We start from the raw sequence: 23,451 nt of genomic DNA on the forward strand, positions 1-23,451 counted from the left end.
GCCTCCACCACCACCCCTGGCAGTGCAGTCCAGCCTCTCACCACTCTCTGTGCAAAAAAACATTCACTGCACATCTCCATTCAATTTTCCCCTACTCACCTTATGCCTTCTCATGTTGGACATTTCCACCCTGGGAATAAGGTTCTGACCGTCTATGCTTCTGACTATCTATGCTTCTCATTATTTTATATAGTTCCTCTCAAGGGCGGCATGGTGGCGCAGCGGTAGAGTTGCTGCCTTACAGCGAATGCAGCGCCAGAGACCTGGGTTCGATCCGGACTACGGGTGCTGTCTTATGGAGTTTGTACGTTCTCCCCGTGACACGCATGGGTTTTCTCCGAGATCTTCGGTTTCCTCCCACGCTCCAAAGACGTACAAGTTTGTAGGTTAATTGGCTTGGTAAATGTAAAAATTGTCCCTAGTGAGTATAGGATAGTGTTAATGTGTGGGCATCGCTGTTGGGCACGGACTCAGTGGGCCGAAAGTGTTTCCGCGCTGTATCTCTAAACTAAACTGAACTAAAGTCTCCCTTCAACCTCGGACGTTCCAGAGAAAGCAATCCATTTCGATCTGATCCCAAATAAGCCGGCTAGGCAGATGCAGAGGGCAGTGGTTCTGGGATGCCGGAACGCATCGCTGAGCCCACTGGAGACGTCGTGGACCCAGTCAGCGAAACGTTGATGAAAGTGGGAGCCCACTTGATAACCCCAATGACGTGTCTGCCCAGCCTTTCTAAAATCGGAGGAGCGTAGGTGAGTGCTTAAGCCTTCCATTATCATTGGGAGCAAGTTAAGAGGTGACACTTTGGATTTTAACATCACATCCTGTGTATTTGAAAACATACAGCTGAAACTCTCTAATCCATGCAGCATTCTGATAAACCTCCTCTCCAAACCTTCCACATCTTCCCTCTAATGGGGCGACCAGAACTGCATGCAATATTTTAAATACAACCTAACCAAAGTCTGACAGAGCTGCATCATCTTATATTCAATGCTCCTAGCAATGAAAGCAAGCATAACATATGCCTTCTTGACCACCCAATCTATTTGTGCTCCCACCATCAGTGTGCTATGAACTTGGACTCCAAAGATCCCTCTGCATATCAATGTTGCTAAGGGTCTTGCCATTAACTGTATATTCTCTTGTTACGTTCAACCTACCAAATGCAACACCTCACATTTATTTATTTGAAAATTAACGAATACTTTTAAATTTACTGCAATCAAACAATGGCTCCCTGGATTCTTTATAGAATATAGAACATAGAACAGTATTGCACACAAACGGGCCTGTAACTGTTGCATATTGTAGAAACAGGAACTGCAGGTGCTGATTTACGGGGGGGGGAAAGATGCAAAGTGCTGGAGTAACTGAGCGGGTTGAGCAGTATCTCTGTAGAACATGGATAGGTGACATTTCGGGTTGAGTTCTTTCTTCTGAAAAATTCTTCTATTCTGAAGAAGTGGCCCGACCCGAAAAGTCACCAACCCATGTTGTCCACAGATGCTGCCTGACCATTTGAATTAATCCAGCATGTTATGTCTTTATTTGCTTGTTGAAGACATTGATTTACAAGAAAGCTATTCATTTAATTGTCAATAGAATAGAAGTAGCAAAGGTTAATTAATTGGTGGCTAACCCGTTGATGGGTGGATGGTCCAGACCTTTGCAGATACTGATGAAATCTTCAATGATTCCAATGTCTTTAAAATTTTAAGCCAAACATAAAGTGCTGGAGGAACTGAATGGGTCAGGCAGCATTTATTATTTAGTTTAGTTTAGAGATACAGCACGGAAACTGGCCCTTTGGCCCACCAAGTCCGTGCCGACCAGCAATCCCCAAACATCTTAACACCATCCACTAGGGCCAATTTACAATTTTTACCAGGCCAATTAACCTGCAAACCTGTACATCTTAGGAGTGTGGGAGGAAACCAGAACTCCCGAAGAAAACCCATGCAGGTCACTGGGAGAATGTACATACTCCATACAGACAGCACCCGTAGTCAGGATTGAAGCTGGGTCTCTGCCGCTGTAAGACAGCCACTCTTCCGCTGTACGACAGCCACTCTTCCGCTGTACCACCATGGAGGGTATGGATAGATTTTTGAGTCTGAAGTGTCCCAACCCAAAACTTCACATGTCCATTCTCTACACAAATGCTGCCCGACCCGTTGATTTCCTCCACCACTTTGTGTTTTGCTCAAGATTTCAGCATCTCCGGTTTCTGGTGTATCTTTTCTTTAATGCACTGAAACTTGGGCACAGAACTTTAACCTAATACTTTAGCATAGTACTGAGAGAGTGATGCACTGTAAGAGATGCCATCTTTTACGATGTTTTGCATTATGCTTGATAATCCCTTGGGTCATGCTCCTAAATCTACTCTGGACCCTCTACAACACCAGCTCATAATTCTCAAGGAGTTTGAAGAAGGTGTCTCGAACCGAAACACCACATATTCCTTTTCTCCAGGGATGCTACCTGACCCGCTGAGTTATTCCAGCAATTTGTGTCTACCTTCAATGTAAACCAGCATCTGAAGTTCCTTCCTGCACATTCCAAAGATTTTCATAGCTTTTGACTATTCTAAAAACCACATCAAGGTGATAGAAAAATATATCTTTCCTACTGTCTTTTCTTCCTTTTGAACATGACAAATTACGCAAAAAGTGACAATTCAATTTTAGCACATTGTCGATAATCATATGTTAATTGGGCCCCAGTGATCGCTTGCAAATATCTGTGCAATGTGCGCTACCAGGAGCAAAAAACAGTCTGCTGGAGGAGTTTAGCGAGTCAGGCATTATTTTTGGAGGCAGATAGTCAACATTTCAAGTCAAAATTCTGTACAGTGTTCTACCATGCCCTAAAGAACAGGAATATTCTAGACTTACTCCTGATCTCAGAGTCTTCACTTCAATGGTTCAATGGTTCTTTTATTATAACTGTACCATGGTACAGTGAAATTATTATTTTTTGCATACGGACCAGTAAGATTATTGCTATACATAATTACAATCCCAGATTAAGTACAGAATGCATAGAAACAGCCCACTGAGTCCATATGCAAGAATCGCCAGGTTCTGGCCGCCATTTTCAGTCCTAGCTGCAGTTGATTATAAAGGCCCTTTGCAACCGTCGCCTCCATCCTGATTGTCTTAGAAACCATCAACTTCTCCTCACCCGGCCACCTTCAGCCTTCAGCCTTTGTGGCCCAAGGGTGCTTCCCTCAGCCAACCTTGAGGGCGTGGGAGGTAAGCCCCCCCACCCTCCCCCCCGGTTCTCCTTTGTCGAGCATCCGCTGCCGTGTCGCCGACTCTCTCCACCCTCCGGCTCCCGGTCTATGGGGATGAGCTAAGAGACGCACCTCGGATGAATAACCCTCGGTCAAGGGTAATAACCCTTGGTCAAGGCCCTCGGTGGGCCATAGGGCCCAATAATACTTGACTCCAGGAAGAAGTATCATTTCCTGGATTTTTTCATCAAATATTTACTTCGAGTTTTACCTTCTAAAATTGGCATCTTTCAAGGCACCAGCATCCTGAAGATTAGTTCGAGCCTGAAAGCTCTGGCATAACCTTCAAGAAATGTAACATGAATGACCAGGAAAACACTGTTCCCATTGTAGGGTATCTAATTAATTGTACTGCTGAAAGATTCACCTAATTTCTGGGAACAGGGAACACGTCAATATCAGCCAATTAATAAGTCAAGTCAAGTCAAGTCAAGTCAATTTTATTTGTATAGCACATTTAAAAACAACCCACGTTGACCAAAGTGCTGTACATCTGACTAGGTACTAATTTTTTTTTTAAATGAAACATACAGTAGCACGCAAACAGTTCACAGCGCCTCCTCAATGAGCCTCAAATGCTAGGGAGTAGAAATAGGTTTTGAGCCGGGACTTAAAGGAGTCGATGGAGGGGGCAGTTCTGATGGGGAGAGGGATGCTGTTCCATGCTGTTAAGACCTCCTTTAAGGCAAAGGAAATGGAAGTTTACATAAGATTGTCCTTGATGTACGGTCAGACCCTATGGCTTGGCAACTTAAATATGTCTTACATACTGGTACGGTGTACTGGCACTTGTAAAGAGTTAAAAAATATATTTTCACATTTTTTTAGGATTTATAATATTACAAAAAGATTAAAAAACAAAATGAATCAATTAAGATGACACAGTGGCGCAGTGGTAGAGTTGCTGCCTGACAGCGCCAGAGACACGGGTTCGATCCTGACTATGGGTGCTGTCTGTAAGGAGTTTGTACGTTCTCCCTGTGACCACGTGGGTTTTCTCCAGGCGCCCTGGTTTCCGCCAACATTCCATTGTTTGGTTCATTAGCTTTCGTAAATAGTAAATTGGCCCGAGTTCTAGTGTATGGGGTGATCACTGGTCAGCGCAAACTCGGTGGGCCATAGGGCCTGTTTCCACACTGCATCGCTAAAGTCTAAAGTCTAATTTAGGAGGTCAAGACTTTAAACAGCTTGTGCAGCTAATGGAACTAAAGCCAGCCATAAACACCAACAACAAAGAATGATATGCATGCCAGCACTCTTCTATCTACAAAAAAAGCATTGAACACAAGTTAAATATTTCTTAAAAGAATAATTACATTTATTATTCCTGCAGACAAACTTGGATTTCCAATTGCAGTTAAATTGAATGTAATTTCTTCCAAAGAACAGTGAGCAATAGCTTCAAAAACTTCACACCTCATTACCAAATCTAATTTTAGAAAACATTTTGGCTCCTTTGGACCTGACAACAATATTCTCTCTCTGTGTCTTTTCAAACCTTGTGCGGGAACTTTAAATATAATGTATGTGATGCTATTAAGGCAATATTCACACAGTGGTAAGCACTGCATTTAAAAGACCAAGGAAAATATGAGAATTTATCATGTAATCTTTTGAAGTAGTGAAGCAATGACCAGTATCAACTCTTGTCAGCAACATATGGCTCTCCTTTCAGAATGAAAGTGGATGTCTGTGATAACAATTATTTGCTGTTCCTTAATACTGTGGATTGTGTATCCAATTAAAAAGATCACAAAGGGAATAGATAGGGTAATTGCACAGTCTTTTACCCAGTATAGGGGAGCAAGAACCTAGGTTTAAGCTGAAATGGGAAAGATATTATAGGAACCTGAGGGCAAACCTTTTTGCACATTCCAGATGGTAGCAGGTATATGGAATGTTCTGCCAGAGGTGGTAATTGACGGAGTACTATAACAACATTTAAAAGGCATTTCAACAGGTATATGGATAGAAAAGGTTAAGAGGGACATGGGCCAAATGCGAGCAGGGAGGGACGAATGTAGATAGGGCATCTTGGTTGACGTGGGCAAGTTGGGCCAATGGGCCTGTTTTTGTGCTGTATGATTCTATGACTGTGCTATTTAGGAAGTGGCACTGAGGTCGAGGAAATTCAGTCCTTGGTTTTATCAAAGATATCACAAGAAGGGAAGTAGAACTCCCAAACAAAATGGTGTATGAGACATTCAATATCCAACTTTGAGCATTGATGTGAGGCAGCAGCTCCACCAGCTCACCAGTGGTTTCTCTACATGTTTGTGCCCAAGTCTCTCGGGTGTGACTTGAATCCTTATGCTTATAATCAGTATGGGGGGGGGGGGGAGGGAGCTAGGGAAGGCTAGCTATAGCCACAACTAACACAAAAGAAGGATGATACAAATTTTGAAATATTTGACCGAAGATAGAAACCAAATGCGGAAGCAACTCAGCGAGTCAGACAGCGTCTCTGGAGAAAAGCAATAGGTGACATTTCAGGTCGAGAGCCCTCTTCAGACTGAGAGTTATGGGAGAGAGAAACGAGAGGTATGAAAAGCTACAGAACAAATCAAACCTGACACCAAATCAAAGATGACCAAGGAGCCCAAAATGATCCATTGTTGGCTGTGGAGGAGATGATAATGAAGAGATAAGAGGTGTTAAACTAGCAAAATTACTAGGGTGAGGGAAGGACGGAGTGAGATGAAATGCAAGGGTTACTTGAAATTAGAGAAATCAATATTCATACCGTTGGGCTCTGAGCTGCTCAAGTGAAATATGAGGTAAATATATGAGACTCATTTGTGCCCAGCGCTCAAAGAGTTAATGAGAATTTTAAATCAAGATTAAAAATAGCGATGCAAAATACTGTCACAGAAACAATGTTGTTAACAAATTGCTTATGAAGGCCAGGGAATTGATTTGAAAAACAGGGATTATAAAAGAGCCACAGCAGACACATGAACCAAATCCAGGAAAGCAGCTGAACAAGCAGGTTGCCATGGTAACAGTGGAAAGGAGAGCAGAATAGAATTAATGGTGGGAAATGTTAGTGCGACACAGAGTGAGGTGGTGTGGAAAGCATTAAATATCCTTGCTATCAATTACTTTAATTTTCCAGAAACTGTGATGTTCAGATATCTTTTTATTTGCAATCCATAATGATATCAAATCACAATATTTTTATTGTATAATCTCTATTCTTCATTGAATGATGTTAGACAAAGGAAAAGACATGATTGATTTTCTTTTAAATTGTTTTTGAGAAAGGATAAATGCATAAAATCTTGTACCCAGAGTAGGGTAATCAAGAACCTGAGGACATACATTTAAAGTGAGGGGGGAAAGACAATAGGAACCTGAGGGGTAACATTTTTACACAAAGATGAGGGTGTATGGAACGAGCTGCTGGAGGAGGCAGGTGAGACAGGTATTATCACAACATATAAGTAACATTTGGACAAGTACATGGATGGGATAGGTTTAGGGGGATATGGGCCAAATACAGGCAGGTGGAACTAGTGTAGATGGGACATATAGGTTGGCAGGGGCAATTTGCGCCAAATTGCCTGTTTGCCTGCTGTATACCTCCATGACTCTATGCGATGTGGATGAGCAATGCAGATTCATTGCCCATCACTAGTAACCTTCATTTAAGAGACTTTTGGATAGGCACATGGATATGCAGCAAATGGATGGAAGATGGATTATGTGCGGCTGATAAGAGTTGGTCTTATTAGAGTTGGAAGTAAAGCAAATGCATGGTTGGTTGAAATGGGTATTTCTTAATATACCTCAAACATTTTCATATTAATACTTGATGGATTAAATTATCTGTTAGATAATTGTGTTCAGCATTCATGTAAAGATAGTTTTCAGGCTTATTCCTCATCTTTACTAAATGTTTTGGAAGCAAATATTTCAGAAAAACACTGTTGATGTAAAGAACATATGAAAGTTTTAGTTATGTAGAGTAAAAGGGACTACGAAAATAACCGCACTATATCCAATTGCCTTATGTTTGTATTATTAGTTCATAAGTTCATAAATTGCAGGAGCAGAATTAGACCATTTCGTCCATCGTCTACTCTGCCATTCAATCATGGCTGATTTATCTTTTTATTTATTTATTATTTACCTAATTTTCCTCCCCATAACCCCGGACGCCCTTACTAATCAAGAATCTACCAATTTCCACCTTAAAATATTTCATTGACATGGCCTCCATGACCTTCTGTGGCAATGAATTCCACAGATTCACCACCCTCTGATTAAAGAAATTCCTCCACATCTCCTTTCTAAAGGTACGTCCTTTTATTCCAAGGTTATGAATTGATGCATGTGGGCATCAGTAGCTCACAGTATTTATTGCCCATCCATAATTAGCCCTAAATCACAAGGCTTTCTAAATCATTTCAAGGACATTTAATGGTCAACTATTTTGTTGTGCGTCTCAGCTCACATGTTGATAAGAATCAATTAAGATGGCAGAATTCATAATTCAAGCAGATTATGTTTTTATGACAAATATGTTTAGTTTAATGGTTACAATTACTGATACCAACTTTCCATTCGTGATTTGCTGTAGAATCAATAGACAATAGACAATAGGTGCAGGAGTAGGCCATTCGGCCCATCGAGCCAGCACTGCCATTCAATGTGATCATGGCTGATCATTCTCAATCAGCACCCCGTTCCTGCCTTCTCCCCATACCCCCTGACTCCGCAATCCTTAAGAGCTCTATCTAGCTCTCTCTTGAATGCATTCAGAGAATTGGCCTCCACTGCCTTCTGAGGCAGAGAATTCCACAGATTCACAACTCTCTGACTGAAAAAGTTTTTCCTCATCTCCGATCTAAATGGCCTTCCCCTCTTTCTTAAACTGTGGCCCCTGGTTCTGGACTCCCCCAACATTGGGAACATGTTTCCTGCCTCTAAAGTGTCCAACCCCTTAATAATCTTATTCGTTTCGATAAGATCCCCTCTCATCCTTCTAAATTCCACTGTATACAAGCCTAGTCGCTCCAGTCTTTCAACATATGACAGTCCCGCCATTCCGGGAATTAACCTAGTAAACCTACGCTGCACGCCCTCAATAGCAAGAATATCCTTCCTCAAATTTCGAGACCAAAACTGCACACAGTACTCCAGGTGCAGTCTCACTAGGGCCCTATACAACTGCAGAAGGACATCTTTGCTCCTATACTCAACTCCTCTTGTTATAAAGGCCAACATTCCATTGGCCTGCTGTACCTGCAAGCTTACTTTCAGTGACTGATGCACTAGGACACCCAGATCTCGTTGTACGTCCCCTTTTCCTAACTTGACACCATTCAGATAATTATCTGTCTTCCTATTCCTACCACCAAAGTGGATAACCTCACACTTATCCACATTAAACTGCATCTGCCATGCATCCGCCCAATCACACAACCTGTCCAAGTTACCCTGCAACCTCATAGCATCTTCCTCACAGTTCACACTGCCACCCAGCTTTGTATCATCTGCAAATTTGCTAATGGTACGTTTAAATCCCTTCATCCAACTCATTGATGTATATTGTAAATAGCTGCCGTCCCAGCACCGAGCCTTGCGGTACCCCACTAGTCACTGCCTGCCATTCTGAAAGGGACCCATTTATCCCCATTCTTTGCTTTCTGTCTGTCAACCAATTTTCTATCCATGTCAGTACCCTACCTCCAATACCATGCGCTCTAATTTTGCCCACCAATCTCCTATGTGGGACCTTGTCGAAGGCTTTCTGAAAGTCGAGGTACATCACATCCACCGGCTCTCCCCTGTCAATTTTCCGAGTTAAATGAAACTGATACAGTACAGAAACAGGCCTTTTGATCGAACAATTCTGTTCATAAAACACTCTAACCTACTCTGACTCATTTTATAACTTGAATGGTCACGAGAAACATTTCTATTCTCTCCACGTTGAATGCAAACAGTTCACTTACCTTGTTCGACATCCCAAGTCTCCTAATTGCCTCGATTTCAAACCGACTTTAATATAAATATATATATAGTGCAACAGTCAATCAATATTTTTATGACTTATCAGGTTATTCCAATTACTTAACTTGCTTTTTTGTAACTCTAAATTTTCGCAAACAAATGTGTTTGTGTCTGTGGAAGGTGGGCTGTAAAAAAAACAGAATATTTAAATCATTCATACTCAAAGAAAAACAAAATTAGTTTTACAGTGCAATTGGAATCGGTTCAAATGGAACAAACCGGGCTAGAATAGAAAATCAAATGTTCCTGCAATATCCAGATTACTTTTCTGTTCAATTAAATTAACTGGCAAGGTCAGGGCAATGTGCCATCAAGCCCTGATTGAATTGAAAGAGCAGGGACTTGATGATTATTTAGGACAGGCGTAGCATGTCTATTTAGTCCAATATAATTATTGACAGAATTCACGATTCAAGATTCAATTTAATTGTCACATGTACTAATCAATGTACAGTGAAATTTGAATTACCATATAAGAATATGTTAGAATATAAATAGGCTCATAATTGTGTACCAAATGACACACTGCACAGCGCACAAAATACTTTGTGATGATAATACTGGCCTTTATCAAGTTGCAAATGAAATAATTAGCTTCTCTCCAAATTCAACAGTCTTATATTGATAGATGTGACCATTCTTATTGCCCACATTTTCCATGTTAATTTTTGCCTGTTGCCCTAGTTCACAGTCTACTATCTAACTCTAAAAACTCTCCTGTCTAACGCACTATCTAACTCTAAAATTTCCTAAAGCCATTCAGATTTCTGCATTCTTCCAGACCTGGCCTCATAGCTTGGGACCACTGTAGATGTGACGTGTTAGTCAGCGTGGACGTTGGAACAATGGGCCTGCTTCCATGCTGTATTACACTATGACTCTGACTAAGTAGTGGAGGAAGCATGCTATAGTTTAGTTTTGACAGATGTAAGGAAGGCCTTTTATGCTGAGGACATTATTTGCTGAAACAGCTTGGCCAGACATTGTGGACTCGCTGAAGAGATTAGTGAGAAGATATCAGGGTTCGTGTTGTTGGAAAATGGGCTGAAATACCAGTTATATCGATAATTAACTTATCATACACATGATGCATGAGAGCTTACGATTGAACAAAGCCATTCAGTCCACCTTGCTGGCTGTTGGCTTCTTGAAATAACTATTCAGTGCTTTTCTTTTCCCTTTTGCACTGCAATTTCACCTTTTTAAATCCAATTCCCCATGTCAAGACAGAAAAAGGCTTTTGGCACATTGGCATTCATCAGTCAGAGTACTGCGTTTAGAATGTGTAGGAAGGAATTACAGATACTGGTTTATACTGAAGATAGACTGGAGTAATTCAGCGGAATGCTGGAGTAATTAAGCAGGTCAGGCAGCTTCTCTGGAGAACATGGATAAGTGGCATTTCAGGCCAGGACCATTCTTTAGACTCTTCTCCAGTCTGAAGAAGGGTCCTGATCCAAAACGTCAGTGTGAAGATAGTTCCTGATCCATAATGTCACCTATCTATGTTCTCCTGAGATGTTGCCTGACCTGATAGGTTATTCCAGCACATTGTGCCTTTTTTTGTAAACCAGCATCTGCAGTTCCCTGTTTCTCCATCTTTCTGTTTCCCCATATCCAATTAACTTCTGCGAGTGATTGTTAAATCTGTTTCCACCACCCTACAAGGTGGTGCTTCCTGGATCATAACAATTTGCCATAGAGAAGGCAATCTATTAATTTTCCTCTTGTTGTTTGTCTTATCACATTGTGCCAACCGATCCTCCTACTTATCTAGTCTGCGGTTCATTTGACTCATGGTTGTATTTCTGAAATTACCTTTAATGAAACTCTGTGATCAGTTGGCCAGAAGAGCGGTTGAAATGGGGTGGAATGAACAGGCTACCTTCCTTCGAGAGCGTACACTGCTTAGCTGGTGTGCAGCCAGGATTTGGATTGATCAAACCCACTCAACAGAGGTAGGCTGATTTGACTCTGCTAGAAAAGTCGCAGAGTGGGTTACCATTTATCATGTACATTATATTTTCATTATTGCTTCAACCTTTCCATTTTTTTTGTTACAGTGCACTTTTCCCCTTTGAATTTGCTATGCTCATTCAAGGTTATTTTGGTCAATTATCATGATCCCATTCTTCAACAGGTGCTATGATTTCTGCATAATTTCGCAAGTTACTTAATTTCGCATTTATCTCCCTGATTTTTTTTATATTTCTCCACACAACGTTTCCCGCTTCCATGTACCTTCCTTCAGCCGGTAGAGATGGGTGGACATTGCCACGGACAGCTCCACGAATGCAGCTACAGATGACGCTAGGTACACACGTACCAGGGACCTTGCGAAGTCAGTACCTATTCCCCCGAGGTGAGACCTTCAGCTGAGACTTGGAGAAGCCCGTCACTAGGGCTCTCCCTCCACTCTGCCTTTACTCAGTTATTACCTTAATTATTGACAAAAAAAATTGTTACTGATATTAACTAATGCTGGCTTTTGCTCTTGGTCTCCTAGCAACTTTCCATGAAGTCTAAGTCCCTAGGGCCTGCTCTGTCAATGTGTTCGATGTGCAAAGCTACTCCTGCTAACCACAGAGCTGTGTGTGGCTGCTGCTACCAACCATTTCTCAGTCTCATTATTTGCAAAGTTTTTTTATTTCTTCCCCCGTTCTCCCAAAGGCACAGATGGTTCAGCCACATGGCAACCTTTCCTTGGGGTTGACTCGGTGCCTGATCTTCATTTAAGAGTCAATGGACTTTTATAAACATCCAGCCCAATTGCTAAATGTTCGTGTTGAATCAGAGATGGTAACCCACACGATGGTCATTAACAACTCCTAGATTCAATCAGGCAGAGTGTGATTGTAACGCACTTACATTCACAGCCTACCACCCTCCTTGCAAGATCTGCTTACTTAATGCAAACTGGTGTCCTAACCTGGGCCTGTTGTGTTCTCTATGGCTCATTGTCTTTCTAGACATTGTGCAGAGCCATCGAGGAACTTTCTTTCCTTTTACTTATAATTGTGTGGGTTTTTCCACCGTATTGTACGTTTGTCCCATGCCTTTCCATTGTCTCGCTGTCAACCTGGAGCTCAACAATATGGTCTTTTTCACGGTTTTGCCTTTAAAACATGTTAACACCAGTTAAGGCCTGCAGAATGGGTGAGTTTTCCAATCTCTTGATAATGTACTGAAATCCTCCCCTTCTGATGAAACTCTCCTGCAGTGAACTGTTTGGCCCATCCACCAAGGATGGCTCATCGCAGTGAGCCCTTGGGGAAATGGAGAGGTTCTTTGTCACTCGATGTTGCCATTCAAAACCGTGACAGAACACCCTCAAGCTTTGCTAACAGATGACTCAGCACATCATCGGGCAAGAAGGTTTTGAGGGGATTAAATTGGTCATCGGTGGTGCTGTAAAACATGCTGACAGTGAAAAAGCATGTTAACTTAGTTTAGTTTAGTTTTAATTTAGTTTGATTCATTATTGTCACATCTACCGAGGTACAGTGAAAGGATTCAGTGTATGTGCCATCCAGTGAGATAAAGGCTATACATGATGACAATCATGTAGTCCACAGCACAGAGAAAAAGGATAAAATGGGACAGCATTCAGAGCAACATATAGCTGCAAATCCCCTTTGGCATGCACCATGGTGTGTCCTCCACGCACACCATCTACATGTATGTGGATGGTGCTCCTAGATGACATACAAGGACATGTCAAATTACAGAGATTGGGTCTCAAGCTTAATCCAACATCCTACTTATTTGATTTACCTCAGTAAGTAGAGGAAAAGGGTTGCAACTGGAGAGGAGGAGAGGTGGGGGGGGGAGAGTTGGGGGAATTTTGTGTTCCCCTTTCATGTTTTCCATTCCAAATATAGTCCACGAAATTTGCATGCTATCCAGTCAAAGAAAAGACAAAACACGATTACAATCAAATCATCCACAACGCCAACTGAATGAGAAAGTGTACAACATTCAGTGCAAGATATAACAAGTCTGATAAAGACCGATTAAAGATAGTTCAAAGGTCTCCAATGAGGTAGATGGGAGGTCAGGACTACTCTCTAGATGATGAGAGAACCAGTCAGTTCCCTGATAATAGCTGGGAGGAAACTGTCCCTGAATTTGGATGTATACGTTTTCAAAATTCTGTACATCCTGCCCGATGGGAGGGGGAGAAGAGGGAGTGTCCAGGGTGAGTGGTCCTTGATTATACTGGCGGTGTTGCTTAAGATGCCTAACTCTCTTTAGCATTTTTTTTTCTTAGATTCAACCATCCTCTTATTACACCACTATATAATTAGAACTAGCAGGGTTAGGTCGCTTTTATTTTGATACTGATAAATATTCTAATTAGCAGGTAGCTCTTCCGATTCATCATGTTAAAATGATGACTGATGAGACTTAATAAGCAATGTGGACAATTCATTCCATGAGTAGCTACAACATTTGTATCCACAGACAGAATATCCGTATTGTTTAGGTGCCTGCAAATTTCTAAAATGTATATATTTGATTTTACTGTTAAAGACCTCTGTGTACTTAACATAATTCTGAAGCACATTCATTCATCTCAGCCACTTAAACCTTTCATTAGAAGTCTTTATTTTACTCACACTTAAAGAGCCACATGACACATTGTAAAATATGCTGACTTGTGAGTACGAAGGTCAAAAATAAAGTTATACCTGGAGACAAAGGGTTGCTGCCGGTTTTTAGGGAGAGTCCAAGACATAGGTGTAAGGTGAGGGGGGGAAGATTTAATAGGAATCCTATGTAACCAGCTTCCAGAGGTAGTTGAGATAGGTATTATCGCAACATTTAAGAAAGATTTAGACAAGTACATGGATCGGACAGATTTAGAGGAATATGGGCCAAACGTGGGCAGGTGGGACGAGTGTAGATGGGACATGTTGGTAGGTGTGGGCAAGTTAGGCTGAAGGGCCTGCATCCATGCAATATTGCTCGATTACTATGAAAAGCATGAGGATAGACATGTATATTTGATCAAATAATTACACAAATCGACACATTAACAATACAGTGAGTTGGACTGGAGTAAGGCATCAATGGATTGAAACATACTTCAGGCAAACCAAGTAATCTCACAACAATGGGATTGGGGTGGGGGCTAGGAAAGGGAGTGCCCTTTATCATTTGGACACCATTTGATTAGGGAATGTACCTTTTACAAAACCGATTGGATGAGATAGGAGATTATGTTTCAGTAGAATCATAATGCATGCATTAGGATTAAGAACATACAATGTGTAATAAATCCATAAAAGAGATCCAACAGAGAGTCACAAGTGTTAAATTATCATATGTACTGATAATGGAACAATGAAATTCTTACTTGCTGCAGCTTAACAGGACCGTAAATGCAATACACACTAATAATACATAATGGTAAAAAAAATGCAACTAATTAATAACGGCAATACTAGGTAACCAAACCAAAATCCTTAATGTAAAACTGCGTAGTCCATGGAAGTTCATAGTTGCTGAGGTTAGTGTTGTATAGTGTTATCAAGAGTTTGATGGTTGTTGGGAAGAAGCTATTCTTGAACCTGTGATCACGATTTTCAGGTTCCTGTACCTGTTACCTAATGATAGGAGGCAGGCATACTAAGGATAGTAGTTGTAGAGATTTCCTTAAGTTCAGGTAACCATTGCATTCCCTCTCTCTCCTTCCCTCCCCCACCTAGTCATCTTGCTAGTTTCATTGTTCATATCCTTTCCTTATCACCTCTTCCACAACCAACAATGGAATATTGTGGGCTCCACCTTTCCCTGATCATTGTTGCTGGCTCTGATATGTTCTGTACCTTTTCATACCTCTAGTTTCCCTCTCCCCGACTCTCAGACTGAAGAAGGGTCTCGAGCCAAAATATCACCTATTCCTTTTCTCCAGAGATGCTGCCTGACCCGTTGAGTCACTCCACCATTTTGTGCCTTTATCTTCTCATTCTGAGGAGAGTGCATGATATTAACTATGAAACAAATTAACATTGACAACCTATATGTGCTGAGTAGAAGATGAGGAGCGACTTAACTAAAGTGCATAAAATTATGTCAGGGCTAAATAGTTTTGATAGGACAAAGGATATTCCCTTTGTGGGAAGATTAGTGACTTGGGGCATTGAGGGAAGATCAGTAATGTTTTCACCCAGAGTGTATTGGGTTCTACAACTCATAGCCTGGAGGAGTAGACACCTTTAAGAAAGGGACACCTTTTTGGGGGCGGCATTTAGAGCTACTGCCAGAGACCCAGGTTTGATCCTGACTACCGGTGCTGTCTCCACGGAGTGTTTATGTTCTCCCTGTGACCATGTGGGTTTTCCCTGGGTGCTCCAATTCTCTCACACACTCCAAAGACATGCAAGTTTGTAGGTTAATTTGCTTCGGTTAAATTGTAAATTGTCCCTAGTGTGAAGGAGAGTGTTTGTGTATGGGGTGATTGCTTGTCAGCATGGACACAATGGGCTGAAGGGCCTGTTTCCACGTTATATCTCCAAGCAAAGTCTAAATATTTGGAGGAGCATACACAAACCTACAAGAATACACACCAAGATCTGGCAAATGAAAATAGGGCCAAATGCTCTTTTGGGACCTACCAAAGGAATGTAGACTGATTGCTTACGGTGCTAGGAATTCCTATAATATGAACATTAAAATCTATCAAACTCAGTCGTTAATCTTACAAGTACAGCCTGCACTTCCGTTTGCTGAGAAAGTTAAGAAAAATGAGATAAATAAAAATAGGCCAATGACTTCAATGATCAGTGTTAAAATCCTTACAATTTGTAACAAATTAAATGGAGAGACTGGTTTAGTTAAGTTCAGTTTAGAGATGCAGAGTGGTAACAGGCCCTTCGGTCCAAAGAGTCCCAGCCAACCAGCGATCTCCGCACACTAACACTATCCTACACACACTGGAACAATTTACAATTTTATAGCAAACCATTTAGCCTACAAACCTATACTCATTTGAGTGTGGGAGAAAAATCGGAGCTCCCGTAGAAAACCCACACGGTCATGAGGAGATCATATTATTCCGACTACGGGTGCTATCTGTACGGAGTATGTACATTCTCCCTGTGACTGTGTGGGTTTTCTATGGGTGATGTGGTTTCCGCCCTGACTCCAACGACACATATAGGTTTGTAGGTTAATTGGCTTTGGTAAATATTGTATTGTCCCCAGTGTGTTTAGGTTAGTGCTAGAGTACGGGGATCGCTGGTCAGTGTGGACCCGATGGGCCAAAGGGCCTGTTTCTGCACAGTATCTCCAAACTAAACTAAAGTAAACACAATGTACAGTTGGGGAAGAAAACTCTCATTCTTTCCTCGTTTTATATGCTGGCCCACATTTCCATCGAACTCAGACAAATGAGCTATTTCATCCTGGCAATTGGTCAGGTCGTTCAGAAAACCTTGGCAGCTCCCAGACTAGTATTCAGTGCACTGAATTTCCCACAGGAGTACAGCAGGGCTACAATAAACAAATCAGGTCAATCATCTATACATTAACTTCTGTAAGAAAACACATCATCAGAAACAACACCATCAGTGCCAAAATACGTTAACTCATTGAGCATTGATGCAGTGCAGAACACAAGCCTGTCTTTAAATATATATATCCAAAAAGGATACTTAATGTAGAATTAATTTTGGAAATGACAAGATGTTGTAGGTCTGGTGAATAGCTATCAACCTCCCAGTCTGACAAAGGGTTTTGACCCAAAACTTCACCTATTCCATTTCTGAAGAGATGCTGTCTGACTCGCTGAGTTCCTGCAGCATTTTGTGTCAATCTGCGGTACAAACCAGCATCTGCAGTTCCTTCCCACACAATAAATCCTTCATTAGTTCATAAATCATAGGAGCAGAATTAGGTCAGTCGGCCCTTCTTCTCACATACTCCTACCTAATTCCAAGGGAATTACTGCATGAATATCTCCAAACATTTTTGGGATGGATAATGGTTTCAGCTGGTTAAATCTTTCACAGCAGAAAGAATTCATAAATGAACTAAAAGTAGCATTGTTGTCAAATTGAAAATAGCCCTCCAGTGATAGGTTGCAGATTACTCAAACAAAACAAATTTCCCTCAGAAAAAAAAAACTTTATAGCAACAATGGCGACACGGTGAAGCAGTGGTAGAATTGTTGCCTTATCGCGCCAGAGACCTGGGTTTGATACTGACTACAGATGCTGTCAGTACGGAGTTTGTACATTCTACCTGTGACTGCATGGGCTTTCTCTGGGTGCTCCGGTTTCCTCCTACAGGTTTGTAGGTTAATTGGCTTCTCTAAATTGTAAATTGTAAATTGTCCCTCGTGTGTAAAATATTGCTAATGTATGAGGTGACCACTGGTTGGCGTAGACTTGGGCTGACAGGCTTATTTCCATGTTTCAATGTCAATGTTTGAAAGGGAAGTAAAAATGGAAAATGTAAAAAATATCTCACTATGTCAGGCAGTATCTAAGAGAAATAGGGTTAGATTTTTAGATCATCGACCTTTCATTCAAACTGAAGAGATGAGAATACAAACTCAGTTTAAATTGCAGAGAAAGAGCTGGGTGGAAAGAACAAGAGAGAATATCTGTGATATGGCAATAAGCAAGATTGTCCAGAATAATTTTTTGGAAGGTCAACTTGAAAGGGATTTTTTCACAGAAAAAATATGATAGATAGGTGGAGGGCTTTCTCACAAGAAAACAAACTAGCTAAAATAATAATTTAAAATTCAAAGTTAATAGAAGTTTTGTTCGACAAGGTTATAAAAGGATATTCACCCAAGAAATCCAAATGGAGTTTAGCTTCGTATGATCTCATTGAACAAACTAGAAAGATTGAAAGGACTGTGCCAGTGTAATAATGTGGTCTTTGTGGATAGGCTCCATTTACAGGACAAGCCAGGACAGGCATAATTGAAAAGAAAGAGAAGAATAGGATTTTATCTATTCTTTTAACATGTGGGGGCTGGACTATTACACTAAGGGAAAAATTCAAGCAGCAATTGATCTACATTAATCGAGGGAATTCATTAATGTTAGTCAATGTTCTTTGTAAATCTGGTACCATGAATCCCCTCTTTGTTTACTGGACGATGTTCTTTCTGAAACTGAGCCAGTAAAATGTTCAGGAGGAATCAATCCATGCTTGAATTGATAGCATTACTAACTGAATCAATTTGATTCCCACTCCAGGGCAAGAGCAACAGAGGATACATTTTTACCTCCAGAAAAGGAAAAAAGTGTTGGAATAACTCAGCATGTCTGGCAGCATCTCGAGAGGACATAGATAGGTGACATTTCAGGCCGGGACCCTTCTTCAGATTGAGTCTGAAGGGTCCCAACCTGAATCGTCGCTTTTCCTGAGATGCTGCCTGTCCCGCTGAGTTATTGCAGCACTTTTTGTCTTTATTTGTAAACCAGAATCCACAGTTCCTCGTATCTATATTTTTACCCCATTTGGAGACATGAAGAGAATTTTGCCAGCTGTCTTAGCCAAGTATTACACCCTCTATCACCGCTACACAAAAATAATTATCTGGCTAACCATCTCATTGCTCTTTGTGGGACATTGTTATGTGCAAAATGGCTGCTCCATTTACCTCTGTTACAACAGTGACTGTAATTCAATGTTCGCTTTGCAATGCTTGTGAAAAGAAACGTGATGAGGTACTTTGTAAGTGGAAGTTCTTTCTTTTTCTTTCCTTAGCCTGGGATCGACGGTGAAATGTAGAACTTCAATTATTGTTCTGGTGGAAACCAACACAAGCAGCAGGGACCTTCTGCTCTAAGCTTTAAATGCATGTTTGACAGTCTATCTGTTTTCTAACCCAATGGGGGAAAATAGAACGTGCAAATATTCTCATTCTAGCAAATGTCTAGGTTCATGGATGGTGTCGAAAAGCACAAGTACAAAAGAATAAAGGAATGTTTTGCCATGATACATGAAATTGGTCGGCCGTTCCCCCTCGATGAATTAAACAAAGACCGTTGATTGTTTACACTTAGCTTCCTCTATTCATGTTCTTGGAGATGACCCCACCCAATCCGTCCCCAACCCACTTGTTGCTTGGGTATTCACAAGACATTTCTTCAAAGACATTAGTATGCATCGGTGACTTGCATATCTCAGTTGCATGTTATTCCAGATTATGCTATTAATGTTTTTTTTAGCTCAAACACTTTGATGGATTGCATCATTTGGTGACCCTCCAACACAACGATGCTGTGAAATGTTCTCAACCAATTCCACTGAAATGTCTCAATGTATCATCATTCATTATGTGAGAGCACTTTAGAGTGGCAGCCAATATATCCCAAATGACATCAGCATTCCTACATCTCCAAGCTATGAAAAATTCATGTTTTTAGAACTATATTTTGCCATGACCTTGTCATTATTTTATGGAGTTTTTTAGTGTTTGCCTTCCATTGATCATATATTTCTGCCCTTCACTTAAACTCTGAGGGACTCATTGCCCCCAATTGCTTTGTGAATCATAAATGTTCTTGTGAAGATTTTTTCTGCTCTCCCTGATGAAATCCAATCTTGCCCAACAGAACAGGGCAAATGTTTGATTGGATTTGTTCCACAAATGCATTTGCACTTAGATCACCCAAATGGACTTAAACCATTCATAAAATATCAGAAAGGATACATCACTGTAGTATGGATTCCATTAAACGGACCAGAGTGTATCCTCAATAATGCACTTTTAATGTCACTACCCCAGAGCCCAGTGTGAGAGGAGGGCAAAAATGGAAAAATATATAAAAGTTATCAGATGTCTCATTGCTTATGTGTCATAATTCACAGTATCTGAGTAAGTGCTTATGTGTTGGTATTTTGAATCAGATATGTAAAAAATAACCATTGAAATTCCTCATTAACATCCAGCTTAAGTCCCTCAAGTTGACAAGCTAAGATGAAGAATTCAAAAAAAACATTAAGTCCTGGAGTAACTCAACAGGAAAATGTGAACAGGTGATATTTAGAGATGGAACCCTTCCCGAAATGTCACCTATCCATGTTCTCCAGAGATGCTGGCTAACCCGTTGAGTTACTCCAGTACTTTGTGTCTTTCTCTTTGGAAACCAGCATCTGCAGTTTCTTGGGTCTGCGTTCCAATATCCACAGCTATTCACCCAGAAGCTCCAAACTTGCCTCGAACTCTTTTCTAACCTCATCCGTTAACTCCAAAAGTTAATTTGCAGTCCTGACACCGTTCACTCAGCACTTAATTGAATTTAATGATATTTTAGTGTCACATGTACTTAGGTACAGTGAAATACTTTGTTTTGCATACAACCTGGTCAAATCATATAACAGACCTCATCGAGGCAGTGCACCGGACTTGCGATGTTTTGGTACCAACAACTTTACAAAAGTTCACTGAACAGTCCAACCTACCGCCTGCCACTGCACATAGTAGCAGGCCTCCCCCCCCTGCTTGTTTCCCCCATCGTTCTCGGTGCACTGCCCCCACTACCCCCGTCTTTCTCGGCGGCTCCCCCCTAATGTTCCCTAAAATTGTTCCTCGGTTTCTAGCAGTGCTTACTGCCCTCATTCTCTATGCACTAACAGAGACAGAGACATTGGCCTTCCTCCAGAATCCTGCCACCAAATTCCCCAAATTATCCTCTTGGTTCACTATTAAGAATATTGTCAAAATTCGAAACCAACCACAACAGCATGCTTCCTCCAGGACTTAGTCTTCGAGTCATACAGCGTGAAAACAGGACCTTCGGCCCAACTTACCCATGCTGAGAAACATGCCCCATCTACACTAGTCCCATCTGCTTGCACTTGGCCCATATCCCTCTAAACCTATCCTATCCATGTATCTGAACATTCTAAACTTCTAACCTCTAAACATTAGCACTGTCCTCTGGATCAGAGCAGATAAACGTAATGGCCTATTTTTCTCATGTTCATAAGTGATAGAAGTAGAATTAAGCCATTCGGTCCATCAAGTCTACTCCGTCATTCAATCACGGCTGATCGATGTTTCCCTCTCAACCGAATTTTCCTGCCTTCTCCGCATAACCCCCGACATGTGTACCAATCAAGAATATGTGAATCTCCGCCTTAAAAATATCCATTGACCTGGCTTCCACAGCCTTCTGTGGCAATTAATCCCACAGATTTCAGAATAATCAGAATCAGAATAAATTTATTGGCTAAGTATGTATACCTACAAAGAATTTGACTTGATGCTTTGCTCGCACATGGTAAAAACCCGATATAGAGCAGACAATTACAAATCCCACCCTCTAAAGAAATGTCTCCTCATCTCCCTTCTGAATGTACGTCCTTTTATTCTGAGGCTTTGGCCTCTGGCCCTACATTCTCTCATGACATAACTCCAGACTTCGAGACTCTTCCGTGTTGCAAATATTCAATGAAATTTTCCAAGATTAATATCTCTGGTTATGACTGATTATTCTGTCCGCTATCTTCTGCTGTCTATTTGATGTTTGTTTCAGTTTTAAGATTTTACATGGATGGAAATAACCATTGTTTTATCGTTGTTGCTGTGATTGTGTCATGTGCGTCTCAATTATCGAGTGAATCAAGCGCACTTCTAGGTGTAGAGTCATTGCACATGGGAGATCTTAACTTGACATATCTTTTGTGATCTTCCTTACAGACCCTCTCACGCCAGGGGCACGTATCAGTAATTCAAGCGTGGAGTTCAGTGCGTTCCCTGTTGGCAGCCACCACGGTCCTTGGGCTGCAAACCAGACACGGTAACAACTACACTTGAATTCCTGATATGTGCTACCACGCGTGCCTGGAGCAAAAGATTTATTGCACTAACCCAATGCACAATGCATTAAAATAATTCTGCCTGTATATCAGTGTGATCGCTTAACTGACATTGCTATCCGATTATGCATTAATCCATTTGAAGTAACAAGGTTAATGCTTTTATTAAAATAGTGCAATTATTAAATGTTAATACAGGTTTAAGGCCAAATAAATCTTAAATATTTTGAAATTAAATATTTTGAAATTATTAATTGCTATGAAGAGCCTTATCCTTCCTCCAGGGTGCAACTAGTATCCAGTTGGGAAATGTATTGTCCAGTGTACAGTTGAATAGCTGGGGCAAGAATGACTCCAGATCCAATCCCTTGTCAGTTCTGAGTCACTTTCAGTAGCAAGAGAGATGCTCCCCTCATTGACAAGGATTTATAGAGTGAAAACCATCTCAGGTTTCCATCCATGGTAATTTTCACGTGGCCAATATGCTTACATAATTGCTGTGGATGAAAATGATTTTTTATTAACATATTCACAGTCAAAACCTCTCAACGTTCACTATCTATATCCACATTAGAGTCATTGAGTCACGCAGCATGAAAACAGGCCCTTCAGCCAAATTCGCCCATCCTGACCAAAGTAACCCCATCTAAGTCCATGTTTGGTCCATATTTCTCAAAGCCTGTTCTATCCACTGTCCGGGTGGAACAGTGACACAGTGGTAAAGTTGCTGCCTTACAATGCCAGAGACCTTGGTTCGATTCTGACTACAGGTGCTATCTGTACTGAGTTTGTATGTTCTCCCTGTGACCACATGGGTTATTTTCCTGTTTCCTCCCACACACCAAAGACCTATTAGTTTGGAGGTTAATTGGCTTCTGTAAATTGTAAATTGTCCCTAGTGTGTGAGATACTGCTAGTATATGGGGCAATTGCTGGTTGGCGTAGATTCGGTCGGTTGTAAGGCCTGTTTCCACCCACCCATTGCTACCTCCCATTCTCCATTGTTCTGGTTAACAGAATCTCTACTGCTATCTTAATTAACAGCAGCAACTCAGCTTTAGAAAGGGATCAGATCTGGATCAAAGCCTTGTCAGATGCATTGTTGCCTTAAACGTTTGTTTCCTGTACTGTTGAAGACCACACCACAGATGAAGAATGTTTCCTCCAAATTCTGGTCAAGAAGAACTAACCAGGAAATCCTTATGTATAACTTTCTTTATTCCTGTGTGTGTCTAATTTCTGACAAACGGTGGCTTTTAATGAATAGCTATCATGCTTTGAATAATAATCTTGCAGCGGTGCACAGTGCTACACCATGTTTCTGTTGAGTCAAAGCTTTT

The 23,451-nt window shown here is 41.1% G+C and overlaps 1 protein-coding gene across 19 annotated transcripts in view; it reads left to right on the forward strand.

The window, feature by feature from the left end:
* Positions 1-23,451, forward strand: part of LOC144600208 (protocadherin gamma-B2-like) — a 219,018-nt gene that overhangs the window by 190,100 nt on the left and 5,467 nt on the right. For 16 of the 19 annotated variants that reach the window (XM_078411722.1, XM_078411703.1, XM_078411705.1 and 13 more), the window contains 2 exons: positions 11,571-11,681; positions 21,993-22,092. The exons of 1 other annotated variant lie outside the window; for it this stretch is intronic. In XM_078411722.1, coding sequence (XP_078267848.1) covers positions 11,571-11,681; positions 21,993-22,092 — 211 coding nt within the window. The remainder of the gene's footprint in view (positions 1-11,570; positions 11,682-21,992; positions 22,093-23,451) is intronic. 2 more of the 19 variants (XM_078411708.1, XM_078411721.1) reach the window with 2 other exon arrangements.

The sequence above is a fragment of the Rhinoraja longicauda genome, chromosome 14 (assembly GCF_053455715.1).
Source record: "Rhinoraja longicauda isolate Sanriku21f chromosome 14, sRhiLon1.1, whole genome shotgun sequence".
Taxonomy (NCBI): Eukaryota; Metazoa; Chordata; class Chondrichthyes; order Rajiformes; family Arhynchobatidae; genus Rhinoraja; species Rhinoraja longicauda.